General features: G+C 43.3%; 1 protein-coding gene across 2 annotated transcripts in view; it reads left to right on the top strand.

The window, feature by feature from the left end:
• The window catches only part of TNFSF10 (tumor necrosis factor superfamily member 10), an 11,361-nt gene extending 594 nt beyond the window's left edge, over positions 1–10,767 (top strand). The window contains exons 2-5 of one of the 2 annotated variants that reach the window (XM_014938870.1): positions 4,147–4,299; positions 5,793–5,835; positions 6,581–6,688; positions 7,416–10,767. In XM_014938870.1, the coding sequence (XP_014794356.1) occupies positions 4,147–4,299; positions 5,793–5,835; positions 6,581–6,688; positions 7,416–7,861 (750 nt within the window). In that variant the 3' untranslated portion in view covers positions 7,862–10,767. Of the gene's footprint in view, positions 1–4,146; positions 4,300–5,792; positions 5,836–6,580; positions 6,689–7,412 lie in introns of both variants that reach the window. The other variant, XM_014938869.1, reaches the window with a different exon arrangement.
• Positions 10,768–15,237: the final 4,470 nt, after the last annotated feature.

Raw genomic sequence — 15,237 nt, 5'->3', positions numbered from 1 at the left:
GGGGGGGAGCGAGAAAAGCTGGCGGCGGTGGGAGAGGAGCTGGTGAGGAGGAGGAGAGAGCCAGCCCCATCCCCATCCCCACACAAAGAGCTTCGCTGGGCTCTGCTCCTTTGTCTCGGCTTCCCTGGGTGTGCAAGGCAGGGGATGGAGTTCAAGGCAAGAACAAATTAAAAAGGTTTTTGCAGATTTTGTCCGGCCCCCGCTTTTTTTTTTTTTTTAAATCAGTTACACTTTTTTTTTTTTGCAAAGAAGTAACAAACGCTACTTCTGCTTTTCATTAGAAGCGCCCAACTTACTCTCTCTCATCGCATCAGGGCTCTCCATCAGCCCCAGTGGCGCTCGGGGACTGCAACGGCAGCCTCTGGCAACTCCACACAGACAACAAGGGGGGGGAAAAAAGGCTTAAAAAAGCCGAAGAGCCTTTTAAATGCCTCCTGTAGGAAAATGCACAGTTGTAAGACAGTGACTAATCCCAAAGGAACTTCACCCAGACAGCAAACACCACTAAATTCCTCAGAATGACTTGTAAAATCCCCATTGTATGGTCTAGATGCTTTGGTCTCCCTGGGGCCACCCTTGGAGCCTGCTGGCTGCTGCTTAACTCTTCCCTCTTCCTGCACGAGACCCTTTGCGTTCCAAGAAAATGACATTTCGTGTATAGTCCCACCAGCCTTTCTGTGTGTGGTCCTGCTTTTCACTGGCACCCAGGGAACTCCGCGTTTCCCTGAGTGTCTTGCCCAAAATTTAGTGCCCAGTTGTACCAGTCGGTGGCTCTCCCTGGCACAGAGGTAACCTGACTGCAGGTAAGTGTGCTGGAGTCGTAGAACTTCAGAAAGGAGTGCATAAATGTAAAATATTAGGTTACCTGTGCCTTTATTCCACATCAGGTTTAATAGGTGGAGGTTTCTAGCTGCCAAAGCCCCCTGTGAACCAGTGTTAAAGGGCATGCAACATTCCAAGCTCTAAGCCAAGGGTCATACTTTGGAAATGTGTAAAACACATTTTCCTGCTAAGTATTAAAGCTGTGCCTGCCCCCTATTTGGTGAAAGGTGGATGTGTGTGTGTGTGTGTGTGTGCCTGTGTCACGGAAATGTGTTGATTTTATGAAACCAGGTTTCATAATCCTGCTAATGAAGAGAAAGGTGTAAATGCATTCTTGTCTCTTCATGCAGAGACTACAGAGTCTTTTGCTAACGAACTTGCCAATCTCAGTAACTACCAACCACGCTTCTCTTCCCCTTCCTTTTATTCCAATATGTACACCAGGGACACAACCACATCCAGTGATACTTGCCCAAAATACTGTTTCTGAAGACTCACAAGCCCTGCATTTGGTCTGAAAAGCAAAGGCTGCCGGCACCCAAGCTCTGCTGGGCTGTAAAGTGAGGTTGCTGGCTCTGGAGGGGGCACCTTAAGCACATATTCTTGCATGTGCCATCTGCTGCACAATAAACAAGGAAAAAGCTTATCTAGAAACACAGTCTGCTACCCCGCGTCCACATGGTGCGTGTGGAATAAATCTCAAAAGAGAAACTGCGATTTTTTTGTCTGCCCATTTTTCTTCCTTTTGTTGTTCACAGTGTCTGTGCTTCTGCACCTTCCCCAGCTGACTGTGGCTGCACAGACTGCAGATAGTTTTATCTTTACAAAAAGAATAATGCGTAACTAGCAGGTTTGTGGGTTGTTTTTTCTTTTTTCTTCTCTGCAGTTGTAGTATTCTGAGTAGGACTAGGAATATGACCATTTGTCTCACGGTTTTGCTATGGGAGGAAGCGCTGAGACACGAGCACAATAAAGTTCATTATGCTTCAGGATATGGGACTGGAAGGAAAATAGCCCCAGACTTCCTTCTGTTTTGAAAAACATAGCTCCTGCATTACTCCTAGAATAGGAGAGAAGCTTTAGGAGATAGCATTCCTGCAGGACCTCTGTCCTCAGAAACTTTGGTGCTGCAGATAACCCTCACCTGAGCCTTACAGCGCCCCGATGCCTTGCTTGCTCTACCCAGAAACACCAGTCCTGCAGCCTGATTCAAGTTTGCACCCCCTCAGAATTTCAAAAGGCATGCAAAATACTCTTCCAATACTGTCAAGCCGTTTGGGGGGAAAGCCTGCAGGTAAGGAGAAGGCAGAAGCGAGGGACTTTCTGCCCCCAGACTGGAGGGCAAAGCTCAGGGGAGAGCTGTAGCAGAGCTGGGAAGAGAATAAACAGCAACATCCCAATTGCTCACATATATTATTTTTTTTTAAACTCATCAAACTGCTTTGTTATAGGAGCTAGGACAGGTAAATCTGTCAGAAACCCTAGTTTTAAGTGCTGTCATGCCTCATTTAGCACGTAATTTTAATCACTCCAAGTGAGTTCTTGAAACAAAAAACCTGATTCAAGAATATCACTGTGCTCCTCAGCAGAGACACAGAAACCTTCACAAACACTTGTAGCGGTGGCCCCGTTTCGCTCTGGTGCCTCCAAAGTAGAAGATCATTTCAAGGATTAGATGAAGCTCAAGAGAGTGTGCTGCTGCAAAGCAAAAGTGCTGCTCAGCCTGGAAGGACTCACAGGGTAATTTGGGTGAATTCTCCTCATCCTCCTGGAGCGGGAAATCTCTCCCTAAACGCCTTTGTTTTCTACTGGGCAGGAAAGCAGGGAGTGTGGAGGAGGAGGTGACTCCATTTGTTGCTTTTAATACCCCAGTCTCAAGGACAGCCAGAACTGATACTTGGAGAATAAATGTCTCTGTTTAGCAAACCAAACTACACTTCTTTAGCATAAGCAGAGTGGCATTTAAATGTTACTAGAAGTCCATCTGAGAGGCTGAGGGAGCTGGGGTTGTTCAGCCTGCAGAAGAGAAGGCTCCAGGGAGACCTTAGAGCAGCCTTCCAATATCTAAAGGGGCTACAGGAGAGATGGGGAGGGACTCTTTGTCAGGGAGTGCAGTGACAGGACAAGGGGTAATGGTTTTAAACTGAAAGAGGGGAGATTTAGGTTAGATATTGGGAAGAAATTCTTTGCTGTGAGGGTGGTGAGACCCTGGCCCAGGTTGCCCAGAGAAGCTGTGGCTGCCCCATCCCTGGAGGGGTTCAAGGCCAGGTTGGAGGGGGCTTTGAGCAACCTGGTGTGGTGGGAGGTGTCCCTGCCCAGGGCAGGGGGTGAGAACTGGATGATCTTTAAGGTCCCTTCCAACTCTAACCATTCTGTGATGCTATAATCTGCATGTTTATTGCCGATGGCTCCTTCTCCCAAGCCCCTGCAGCACTTTGCTGGCACAACCTTACTGGTGAGTGAACTGGGAGGGGATGGGAGCTGATCTCAGCTGGCCTTTTGGGAGGCAGCACAGGTTTCTCTGCTCCTGCCTGAGCCGACAGCGCCAGCTGGAGTCGTGTCCCTCGCTTTGCCCTGCGGATGCCGCGGGGCTCGGGAGCCGCTCGCTTCCTATCTCCTCTCCCAGGCACCTTTCCCTTGGAGCCAACAGGAGTTTTGCCACTCTCTTCAAAATCTTTTCTCAGAAAAATAGTGTTTCCTCGATGACTAGAGGGTACAGACATAGACCCATGTCACAAGCATTCAGCATCTATAATTTCATTTGGACCCAAGCGTCATTTCTGTCATCTGGACTTTGTTCTGGGCTACTAGGACACACACAGTTAGAGGGAGGATATGGGATGGATATATACCACTAAAAGCCTGGACTGTAAAGGGCTTTTGCAAAGGGCAGAATGGCAAATAGTTTTTTAAGGTCTGGTCTTTGATTTCATCCTCAATAATTTGTGAAGAAAAATCCCTTGTGCAAAGGAAATGTTTTTAATGCAGAACTAGAGAAACTAAAGGACTCACAACATTAGTGAATTGGGTATTGAATTCTCACAGAGCTTATTTAGTTGAGTGCTTGATATCAAATTTATGTCCATGGAGGTAACGTAAGTATATTTTTGCATATTGGATATGCCATGACAATTACATAAATATGTAAAATCAGGATGAATTACTCGTGCTGTCTCTGTGGTCGTAACTTGAACCGTGCTAAGCAAATTCTTTAAAGAAAATAAAGAGTGTTCCTAAGCATAGTGAATTTACTGACCTACCACAGCCAAACATCTGCAAGCACATCACAGGTGAAAAATCCTGTGATTTTCCTTTCTGCTGCAGCTCCGGGACACCTACTCCAAGAGCGGCGTCGCTTGTCTCACCGGGGAGGAAATGGGGAATTTCATCCAGAACCTGGATCTAACTGAAAGCGAAGACAGAGAGGCTGATCCCTGCTGGCAAGTAAAGTGGCACCTGGGAAAGTTAATTAAAAAGGTATTTGGGAACCACCACGCTGAAACAGCGTGCTTGGTGATAGTGCTATTCAAAGAATCCTACCGGCAGAATGAAGGGGGTGGTTTTATTGCTAAGGAATAGTCAGGCCATACCTTCAGCTGCAGAGGGCTTGCACTGAAGCAAAGAAAAATATTTCCTGCCATTCAGGAAATAATAAAGCAAAGACAATCAGTTTTTACTAAGCCGATTTCAGCAATAGGTTGGCTGAGCTGAAATACCTCAGGGTGGAAGTGCTTGTTTCCTACCTGACCTACACCTGACCTACACCTTTCCTACAGACCATAGTGGTAGCAGGGGTGTCACTCCCTCTTTGGGAATAGAGGGAGACTGGCATGAGAAAATGAGATGAAATGTAACGTGGGGAGAGGTAAAAAGGTCTGGTCATGGGCATTAATGAGGGGAGGAAAGAGCGAGGCGAGAGCGCACAGCACCTTCCCAGCTGAGCCTTCAGAGAACACCCTCTCCCGCCTGACTTACACACAATACATACAATTTTGGCTACAGAAAAGAAAATAAAGCCTGACTGAAAAAAAATCAGAAAGGCTAAAATCTTCTGGAATGGTTTTCAAAAGCCCATCTCTGCCACATAAAAAAAAGCTCATCCATAAAGATTCACTTCTGGCTGAAACTTACCTGGCAGATCTTGCAGCCCAGAATAGATCCTGTATTGGTATTCAGAGATCTGGTGGATGTTCTGTCAGTGAAATCCCTTTGGTGGACGTTCTGTCAGTAAAATCCCTGAACATCTGCAAAAGGAAAATACTATTTTATTTGTTGGATGGTTACACATCTAATATACCTACCAGCTCCTTGAATGCTTCAAAAAAAGATAGCCTGGGTGCCAGAAATAATAAATGGTGATAATAATAATATAGATGGATGGATAGATAGATAAATAGAAACGTGGCAGGGCAGAACCCATCAGTAAGTGGCAATACAGGTAAATCATCTCAAGCCATCAGCATGCTCCCTGCAGCTGCACCGCCGTCGGTACCCAGAGCAGTTTGTTTCAGCAAACAGTTATGAAGAAGGGGAATGCACCAAATAAGTTATCCTGGCTTAAGAGCTTAGATAGATAGATGGGAAGAGGCATAAAAATACATTAAATTTAATTTCTCAGAGCTAAGATCCCCCAGAAGTGCACGCTGCCAGGTATTCTGCAAACGGAAGCTGGTGCTTGTAATGCTCTATCTCTTCTTATTTGAGAAAAGCATGAGAGTCAAATTTTCCAATAGACTCAAAGCCCAGATGGCTGAGCACTCTCCAAAATGTTTTCCTACGTATTTCATTACAGAAAGGATGTAAACATAGGAGTGCTTTGTTACAACAAATTAATAGGCTTTTTTTGATCTGCTTGTTGATCAAATCCAGAATACCCTTTATTCATGAGTTTGAGAAGGGAGCGTTTTTTTTTCCTGCACTTCTCGGTTTCTGCCCACAAATTAATTCATTTTCTCTGTGTTTGTTGACAGATGATGGCGAGAAGCTATGAGGAAAACATATCCGCAGTCAACGGTATTATAATAGTTTTATTATCCGTGGCAAAAAAGGAGCTGCTAGTGGCACCTGATGTGTAGTGACTCAAGTAATTTTTTAAAAGTGCAGTGCTAGTGGCACCTGATGTGTAGTGACTCAATTTTTTAAAAGTGCAAAAGACACTGACTCAGATCTTGTACTGGCAGGGAGTCATCGGGGAAAAAAAGAAAAAAAAAGATTGCTTATTACTAGAAGGCAAATTTTCAGGAGCCAGAAATACGGTCAAGTGTTTAGAAGAAGGTGGATATGGAGGACTCAGCTTCTAGACCTCAGTCCCACAGTGTTACGGGGATATTTAAACATATTCTCCTGGGGACAGGCAGCACTGGGCTGCTGTACACATAGATGGGTTAAGGAATAGCTCTGCTGAAGCTCCGACAGCTCTAAATGCCTTGAGTGAGAGCATTACGACCTCCAAGGGGGAATTCAGAGTAAAGACCACAAATACTTAAAAATTACTCAGCATGAATACAGAAATTGTGTATATGAGTTATTTTAGGGTAATTTTGGGGCATGAGAGGAGGAGAAAAAAAGAGAACAAATAGGTGTATCAAGAAATCTCAAGGAGAGCAAAAGAAATTTGAGGCTTATTTGCCAATATATAGCATTCGGTCTGTGATTTAGTCAATTTAGAAAATGACATACCTATTCCTTAAAAGCACGTGGAGTGGAACAGACGTGCTTTCTGACACTCACTGAGGTCCCTTCTCTGCTCTTTCCTCAGGCGAGCGAGCCCTGACGCTGCCGCGCTCCGACGGGCAGCCTCCCCTCAACAGGATCGCGGCGCATCTGACGGGGAGCAGCGCCAGGAGGAGCCCCCTCTCCCCACGCAGTAAGGAAAAAAAACCTGGAAAACCTGTTAAAGATGGCAAAATTTACTCTCTCATGGCTAGCCTCGTGCTTGCCTACACTTTTTGATACTTGCACGGAGTTACCAGTAAGAAACAAATCATTAAAAGAGTCTTCTTGTCCCAGACAACGTTTTTTTTCAGCTAATTCTCACAGGAGAGGGAGAAGGCCCATTGCCTCTGGGTACTTCCCTAACTTTTCTTCTGGAACCCTCATTAAGGGAAAAAAAAAATAAGTATCCCTCTTTCTAACGTTAAGTTTTCCTCTTTTCTTTCCTTTAATTTCCTTCTGTTAGTTGTGTGACCAGCTGCTATGGTGACAGACCTATTAGAAATGCAAGACAGTGACAGGAGAGACTTGACATTCAGGCCATATTAATGAAAGCCCTGGTAGGGTTTCTACAGCTTTGGAGGGTTTCAGGCACAAATGGCTATTTTAACTTTGTTACTAAGTAACGACATGATGATTTTTCTCTTATTTGGGAGCACAAAAATTAAAAGTAAAGGTAGCTCATGTGAATTCCACCGTTGAGCTAAACCAAGCTAAATTTCTGGACCTTCAAATTGTTTTGAGAAGGGACATCATGAACCACTGGGAAGAGCAGGTTTCCTCACTTTGGTATTAAAAATCAAACTCCCCAAGTAGCAGACACCTGGCTTCACTACCTGGCTTTTAATTTAATGTATTTCTCTCTTTTTTTTCTCAAGTAGACTCCTTGCCCAGAAGAGGGAACGGACACAAAATAAGCAACTGGGAATCGTCGAGGAGAGGCCACTCTTTCCTCTACAACGTGGAGCTGAGAAATGGCGAGTTGGTGATCCCCCAAACGGGCTTTTATTACATCTACTCACAAATCTATTTTCGTTTCCGTGAAAACGAGAACGAGGATTCAGATTTGCTGGCACAGATCAGGAACCCCAAACAGCTCGTCCAGTACGTTTACAAACTGACTAATTACCCGGAGCCCATTTTGCTCATGAAAAGCGCAAGAACGAGCTGCTGGTCCAAAAAAGCAGAATATGGACTTTATTCCATCTACCAAGGTGGTGTGTTTCAGCTGAAAAGAGACGACAGGATTTTTGTCTCCGTCAGTAACAGTGACATAGTTGACATGGACAAAGAAGCAAGTTTTTTTGGAGCCTTTATGATCAGTTAAAAGAGGAAAATCACGCTCTAAGGGAACCAGTTTTCCTAGACAGGACCAGCATAAAATTCTATAAAATAGGGGATAATAAGCAAACACCGTAGCAAGACCGACTGTACCAGGCTCCCCTTTCTCAGCTCACTCAGCACGAGGTCCAGCCGTGCAGAATATTCACCCACCAGTGGGGAAGGGGCAGCAGCAGCTGGATGCAGCTGCAGATGGTGATGCTTTGCACGGGTACCACATCTCCCTGCCCAGCCAGGATTTCACATGCCACGGATGATACCTTTGGCCAGAACCCCTGGCAGGTAAGAGCTCGCCCCCACAGAGATGCTCCACGCCGGTGGGATGGAGGATGCTCCGGGTCCGGTGACTTGAGGCGGAGATGGGACATCAAATCTTACTCGTGGTCTCCATTGGGACCCCGTCTTGAATATCATCAGGTCCTGTAAAGAGCCATTAGCAAATTCTGCTTCCCAGGCCCCCATGGAATTACTCCAGGAGTTTTTTTTGTTTGAACCTGAGTTTTACACACGTTGAAAGGCCATCAGAAACTCAAACTGCACGTCTTCATCTCATCTAATAAAGCACTTAAGCGCCTAATTAATTTTAAGCACACGAACAGTCTGGATGAATCAGGGTATTTACATGCTTGAAATTAAATATGTGCTTAAGCATTTTTATTTTTTTTTTTTCAGCATCATGGCTTGAGTAAACACATTAGTCTGTCTTAATCAGGATATTGTACATAAAACCAGCTGCTGAAATGGCACAGAAGAGGTTTTTGAAATCAATCAGTATTTTGGATCAGCACATTATGATAGTGCCTATTTACTTAATTGCTGTGCTGCAAAGATTTCACCAGGTTTCCAACAGGTTCAGTAATGTGGTTGCTGTTACAGTTGTTGACAGCAAGTACTTCATCCAGAAAAAAAAGGTGCTTTTCTGTAAATACTGAATTCAGTTAGACATTTGCCACAAATTAAGCATGCCACGCTTCTTCCATGTTTATTTGTACTGGCCTGTATTTGGTAGGGTGTAATGCAGAACAACACACCCCCATGACTAATATTTTAAGGAAAACATACACCACTATCTGTACTTAAACAAGAGCTGCAGTTTGGGTAATACTGATTAGATTTTTGTTTTATATTTAGGAATGGGTGGAAATTTTTCATAATTTTTGTTTAAACCATAACTATTTTTTTTTAAATGGCAACTATATTTTTTAACTCTTTGAGTGGGTCTATTTTATAGTTACAAAAAAAAGGAAAAAAAAAAAAAAAGATTTGTAAGCGTAAGCTGTGTGGGCTATATCCTCCACATACATCAGGTAGCATTAATCAGCACAACCACAACATCATCAGAGGACATTTGCACCATGAGTGCATTTTGCCCACGTTCAGAGAAAACAGTGGGGAAAAGAAGGTGATAGTGGAAAAAAAAAAAAAATTAGTGGGGAAAAGAAGGTGAAAGTGGAAAAAAAAAAATTAGAGGGGAAAGGAAGACAGTTGTTCTGCAAATGTTACTTTGCATCAGCAGAATGATGCCAGGAGAAAATCTGCTTCTCCTTTTTTTTAATGCACTAAGGTTGCCGTGGGAACCCTCCCCTTCACCTCCGCACTCTGGTAATTAAATCACTGCACAGCCCTTGCTTATGGGCCTCGTGAGTAAACACGCATCATTGATCTTACTACTTTATCAACGAGAGGAAATGAATAGACACAAGCACCTGCATTTATTCTGTCATTCAGAAAAGCAGGTTCGTTGGTACACTTAAATACCTGTGTTTGAGCAGCAAGAGAAGAATTTCAGAAATATCCTCCTTTTGACCGGTTGGAGCAAAAAAACCACACTGCTATAAGCCTAAAATATGAAGTTTTAACTTTTTTTTCTGCTGTTTTAACATAGCACCACATAAACTGTTCTCAGTGGTAATCAAATATGTGAAATTCTCCCTCGTTTCCTGGAACACTTGGGTTTGCCTCATTCTCAAATCATTTGCTTCAACAGAGAACAGGAAATACTTCTACAGTTTTCTTTCTGATTTCTGTATTTAATTCAGAAATTTTCTGCCTGCCAGAAAAGACTTGGGAGAACAAAGCCATTCCCTCTGTATCTGGATGTCTCCTATGTTGGACTTACTACTTTTGTAAGTTCTCCTTGCAAATGGACCAGGCTTTTTGACCTTGACCCATGTTATGAGGTTTGGGGGGGGGATTTTTAGCAGTTTCTTATATTAAAAAGTTTGTGGTTTCTTTTTAGAACTGTTATTTTAGGAGCTAATTTGGAAAAAAAAAAATTAGTTGAACTGTGAAAAAGTATTTCAGATTTGCTGGTGACAGTGTAGAGTCAGAAACCCTTCCTTACAGCCAGGAACCCATTTGTGAGTAGGACTCATGGCTGCGAGGAAGGGCTGGAAGGAAACTGGGGGAGTCTCCACAAACTTGCAGCTGACACTCAAACTGTCTATTACTCACAGATATTATTTTTTTCTCTATGTTCTCTCCTCAACTCTCAATATATAACACCGTGCCGGCTGTCACTTGAGGAATGCTCCCTGGCATCGTGGTCTTTTTTTATCTAAATGTACATATTCTTGATTTCTGCATGCAGGGTGTATCTCAGCAGGGAGCACACCCAATAATGATATTTTATTTCTGAATAATCCGAAGGCATGCTTGCCAGGTGTTCTCTTGGGGAGAGGTTATCAAGGAATATCAGAATGGACACATTTGAAGAAGAATGGAAAGACAAAGCAAGTTCTGTTTGTACATTTGCACCCTGGACCACAGTTTTCATCTCACTTCACGTTGAACAGCGAATGTAGCAGATTTTTATTTGTGGATGTAAGTTGTGGAAACATGTAAATATTGTAATTTTTCTACAGGCATTTTGTATAAAACAGTTTTACTAAATAGTTCTTTAGTCTTGCAGTGGTTATTGGTTCTGTCCTACACCTTCCATAACAACAAGCTGGTCTGAAATAATTCCTCTGACACTGGTTGGTATCAGTTATAATCCATCAAATGCCACAAATGTTTGCAATGCAAGGGACATCATGCAAGCCATTGAGCTGTTCCATATTGTATAATACAACAGAATTGGCTTCCAGGCCCTGGTTGGAGAACAGCACCTGGAAGCAGTAGAGATGGAAGAAAACACCGAAAATGATCTCATGACCCTGAGCACTTCCCTTCAGGTCCCTCTCATGTTTGAGCATGAGCATACGTAAGCATTGGGAAGTTTATTTCATATGGAAACATCTAGTTCTTGCCCATCACCAAGCTGCAGTAGAAGATCTATTGGATTCAGAGGGATAAGGACCATTTGCACAGGTGTTGGAAAGCAGCCATAAACTGGAGGTCTCCTAGTAAGGTTGAAAACAAATACACTCCCTGCCCCCAGAGCAAACATGGGATACAGTGTGGTCTGTCCACTCCACTACCAAAATTTGCCCCACCAGAGAAGGGTACAAAACCCAAGTGAACCCTGGAAACTCAACAAGACATGAAGGAATCATCTAACCTGAGCCCAGCCCTGAGATGGGAGAGGGTTTGTGTGTCCACGGCTGGAGCAGCAGCACCCTGCCACAGCAGGGAAACCGGTTGCTCCAGGAGGGAAAAAACCCTTGGAAAATTGCCCCCACCTTAGCCACCCCCAGGAGCTGTTACACCTCTGGGTGTCTCCTTTGACCATCACCCCTTGGCACCTCCCGATATTGACTCATTCTCACTGTAGAGGGTTCTGGCAGGACCCCACGTGGCTGTTCTACATCTACTTGATTAACAAAAAGGATGCTTGCCTCCCCGATGGACTCAAAACTTAAATGCATTTAGCCCTGTGTTTGTTTTAGGCTTTCTTTGGCATGGTTGGAGCATGCCTCACGCCTCGTCCTCAGAGGAGTAGATCTGTGTGATCACCTCTCCCCACCACCACCAAGCCCTACTGGAACCAGTATACCATCCCTGGGGAGGAGCAACCCCCACGGCCCCAAATGGCAGGGATGCCCCCAGGTTTCGACAAGAAATTATTCCTGTCTTAGAGGATGCTTTTGTTTCAGCAGAGGGTTCTCTCTTTCCCGGTGTTTCCATGGGAAAGAAGACATGCCAGCTCACTGGCTTTTATTGTACCTTTCATTACTTCATGGAAACAGACTGCTATTTTTTGCCCGAGTAAATGTAACTATTATTGTTGGTATTGAGGCACTCTTCACTGCCCAAGCAGGAGCAGGGATACATTTGCTGGGCTCCCTGCAAACGGTTAAAAAGCCTGATTCAGACACTGAGATTTTTTGAGGTTCGTAATTTTCGTTTACAGATTACATCTAAATATTAGTGTCTGAGAAAAGGCTGAAGTAATGATCAGTATGACACAAATAAAGCACACTGAGACAAGATCTCATTCATCCCTCCGAGGCACCTTCTGCCACTCAGCAGCAGAAACAGAGGACAGATTAGGATGTTGTTGGATCTGATCCAATTGTCACAGGTTGGGTGGGTTTTTTTTCACATAGAGTTACATGGAAGCTTGTAGCAATTTTCATCGGAATTATCCAAAATATGCTTCTCCATAACTTTCCTCTGTATGAACAGACTGAAATTGCACGCTGTATCACGTGTTAAAAAAAAAAAATCATTCATTTTCCTCTGATTACAGTTAACTGCCTGGCCACACATCACTGCTGCTTTGTAACACCATGGCTCTCCCTGAGACATTCATCATCCAAACCTACATAGACATTTCCATTCATTTCTTCTGAATGTTTTAGAGGTGACATCGAATTGGGACTCTGAATCATGACAGAAATGCCACCAAGCAGCTCGTGGTCAGTGAGACGGGGCTGCACCTTATGGCAGAAGCCTGTTGGTTTAAGCAGCTTCTCATTTTTATGGGCTCTTCTACCAGAGTTAATCTAAATCCCACTCCTTGTCTTTGATGCACATCATACTTTTGCTCTGAACACATCATGTACAATCACAGCGTCAGAAAACATCAGAGAATTAAAAGTTGTCCAAACTGCCTTTCAGAAACTAGCCATTTAAACCCAATCAAACCCGAGGCACAAATTCCTCCTCAAGATACTTTTGAGTTTGTCTGAGTGTGAATTCTTCAGCTCACATTAATCATATGTAGCTCGTGTAACTACTGGGTGAAGATAAAGTGGATTAATGGCAGGTTTGCCGGTGAATGGAGCCAAGTCATCACTCCCCGTTTAACAGGAGACAGACGTATCAACAAGAAAGCATGACTGGCAATAATTAACTCTGCAATCCCATCCTGGCACTAAGAGAACTCAAATCATAATGGATATTAATAAACACATGTAGGTCAGGATGAACATCTCAACCTGCAGATCTTCTTCAGAAAGAGTGTCCAATGATACTCAAAAAACGCAGGCTACGTCTTCTACTACTGTCATGCTAGAAATTATTCCATAAACACTCTGTACTTTTAGCCCAGAGTAAACGTACCTGTGATGGATGAACATGTTCCCTCTCCACTTGGTGACCAAGTCAAAGGAAGAGGGACGTTAATGCCCGGAGTGTGACCTCGCGGCACGACGAGCTGGGGGACGGCGAGAAGCCACGTCTGAAACGGATGCTGCTGAATTAGAGCACAGCTTTGCCAATTAATAAACTGGCACTGTTTAGAAGCCTGCTTCCAGATGTTTACTGCCATATAAACAACTGCAAAACCATTTGAGCACATTCTGGGCTTAACGTTATTAACTTGGATTACCACTATTTCATCAGCGCTACTCGCTGATGATAGTTGCTGTAACCTTTGAAAGCACACACCAGATGCTACCTTCTGTTCTTAAAATACATTTATAATAAAAGTCAAAACATCTTCTGCCCCCAGATATAATAAAAAACCCTGCATTTGCTTTTCTGCAAATTGTTGGAGCTGCATCATTTTTAAATGGGAGATCTCTCCCCTGAATCCTGTTTTCCACTTTCTTCATCTCTCCACAATAAAACCATAATCTTTCTATACTCAAAGCCTTCAGATATTTCCATGACAACAAACAATGATATAAACAAGAATTAAAACTTTATTGGATGAGAAGAAAATGGAAAGAATGGAACATAGGAGAGAGATTTTAAAACTCCATAAATAGAAGCTCTCGTCTACCTTATCTCCAGTGCCCACCACAGCTTTAATGCTGCCAAAGAGAAGCACTAATATTTTAAGAGTCCCATGAAAGGCTAATGTCCATTATAATGTTTTTTTTTTTTAAATTATTTTTTGAATATCTATTCTGTTCATACACCCAGTTAGTGGACAAAACTGTGAATAAAAAGTACTTAGTTTCTGCCTCTTTCTCTCCATTTCTCTCATTCCAATAACATCAGTGACTTCGATCTTTTCTGCAGTTGTTAGGGCAACATAGAAGCACTGGTCTTGCAGCTGAGGGCAAGTAGATAACTTTCTGGAGCCTAAAGCCATCTTCTCTCACAGCTCTTACATCTTCTGTCCCCACTATCAACCACTGTTGTTCAGCACATGCAAAAGCAGAGGCAGGAATTCATTATCGTGCAACACTTATGGGATGTCAACTCTTTATATCCCATCAAAATTCAATTGAAATTGCCAAAAAAACCAGAAAGAATCGGAAAACTGGAGCTGCTTTTCTTTTCTCTCAGCTGAGAAGCAGCTTTATTTCTGGCCCTGACCCCACGAAGGAGAAGCAGCCAGAGAAACCCTTGACTCATGATACCCTTGAAACAAGAAGGGGATTGATGCTGCTGGATTCAAAGCACAACTGCCATTTCTGATCCGAGCAGCTCATCGCTCAGCACATCAAACTCCCAATGAACTAAGTGTTAATTCATTGCGTTACAACCTCAAGCCATCTGGAGTACATAAATCTGGTCCTACCTCACTTTTGGCTACTCGATTTTGCTACACCGACCTCAGTTCAAGTGTTCTTTTAAAAGGAATATATTTTTTTTTCTGAAAAAAAAATTAAAGAAAGCTTTTCTCTCCCTGGGGAAAGGGAAATGGTCATTTTTGACAAGATACAGCTCAGCAAAAACTGGAAGAATTTCATGAGAATGAAGGATGCTCTCTACGCAGAAAAGTCACATTTATAGCTTAGGCCATTCTGTCTGCCAAATATCAACATCCTGCAGTTAATGCCACTGGTCTGAGAATTCATCAGGGAGAGGGGGAAAAGAAGTGAAACAATCCTTTACAATAATACAAAGTATTTGGCAGCCTAAATACGGAGGCAGTTTCCAGCTCCTCGATAATATTATGCAATGAAATTTAAATTAGATGGGACACAAAACCACAATATGAAATAACTGTACATTGGTTGCGTAGGGCCCGTGATTCTTCTTCAGAAACACATAAAACAATTATATAGGCAGCTGGATAAA

This window comes from Calidris pugnax, unplaced genomic scaffold, assembly GCF_001431845.1.
Source record: "Calidris pugnax isolate Ruff unplaced genomic scaffold, ASM143184v1 scaffold52, whole genome shotgun sequence".
Taxonomy (NCBI): domain Eukaryota; kingdom Metazoa; phylum Chordata; class Aves; order Charadriiformes; family Scolopacidae; genus Calidris; species Calidris pugnax.
Note: the sequence above shows the minus strand (reverse complement) of the source record. Positions and strands in the feature narration are given on the sequence as shown.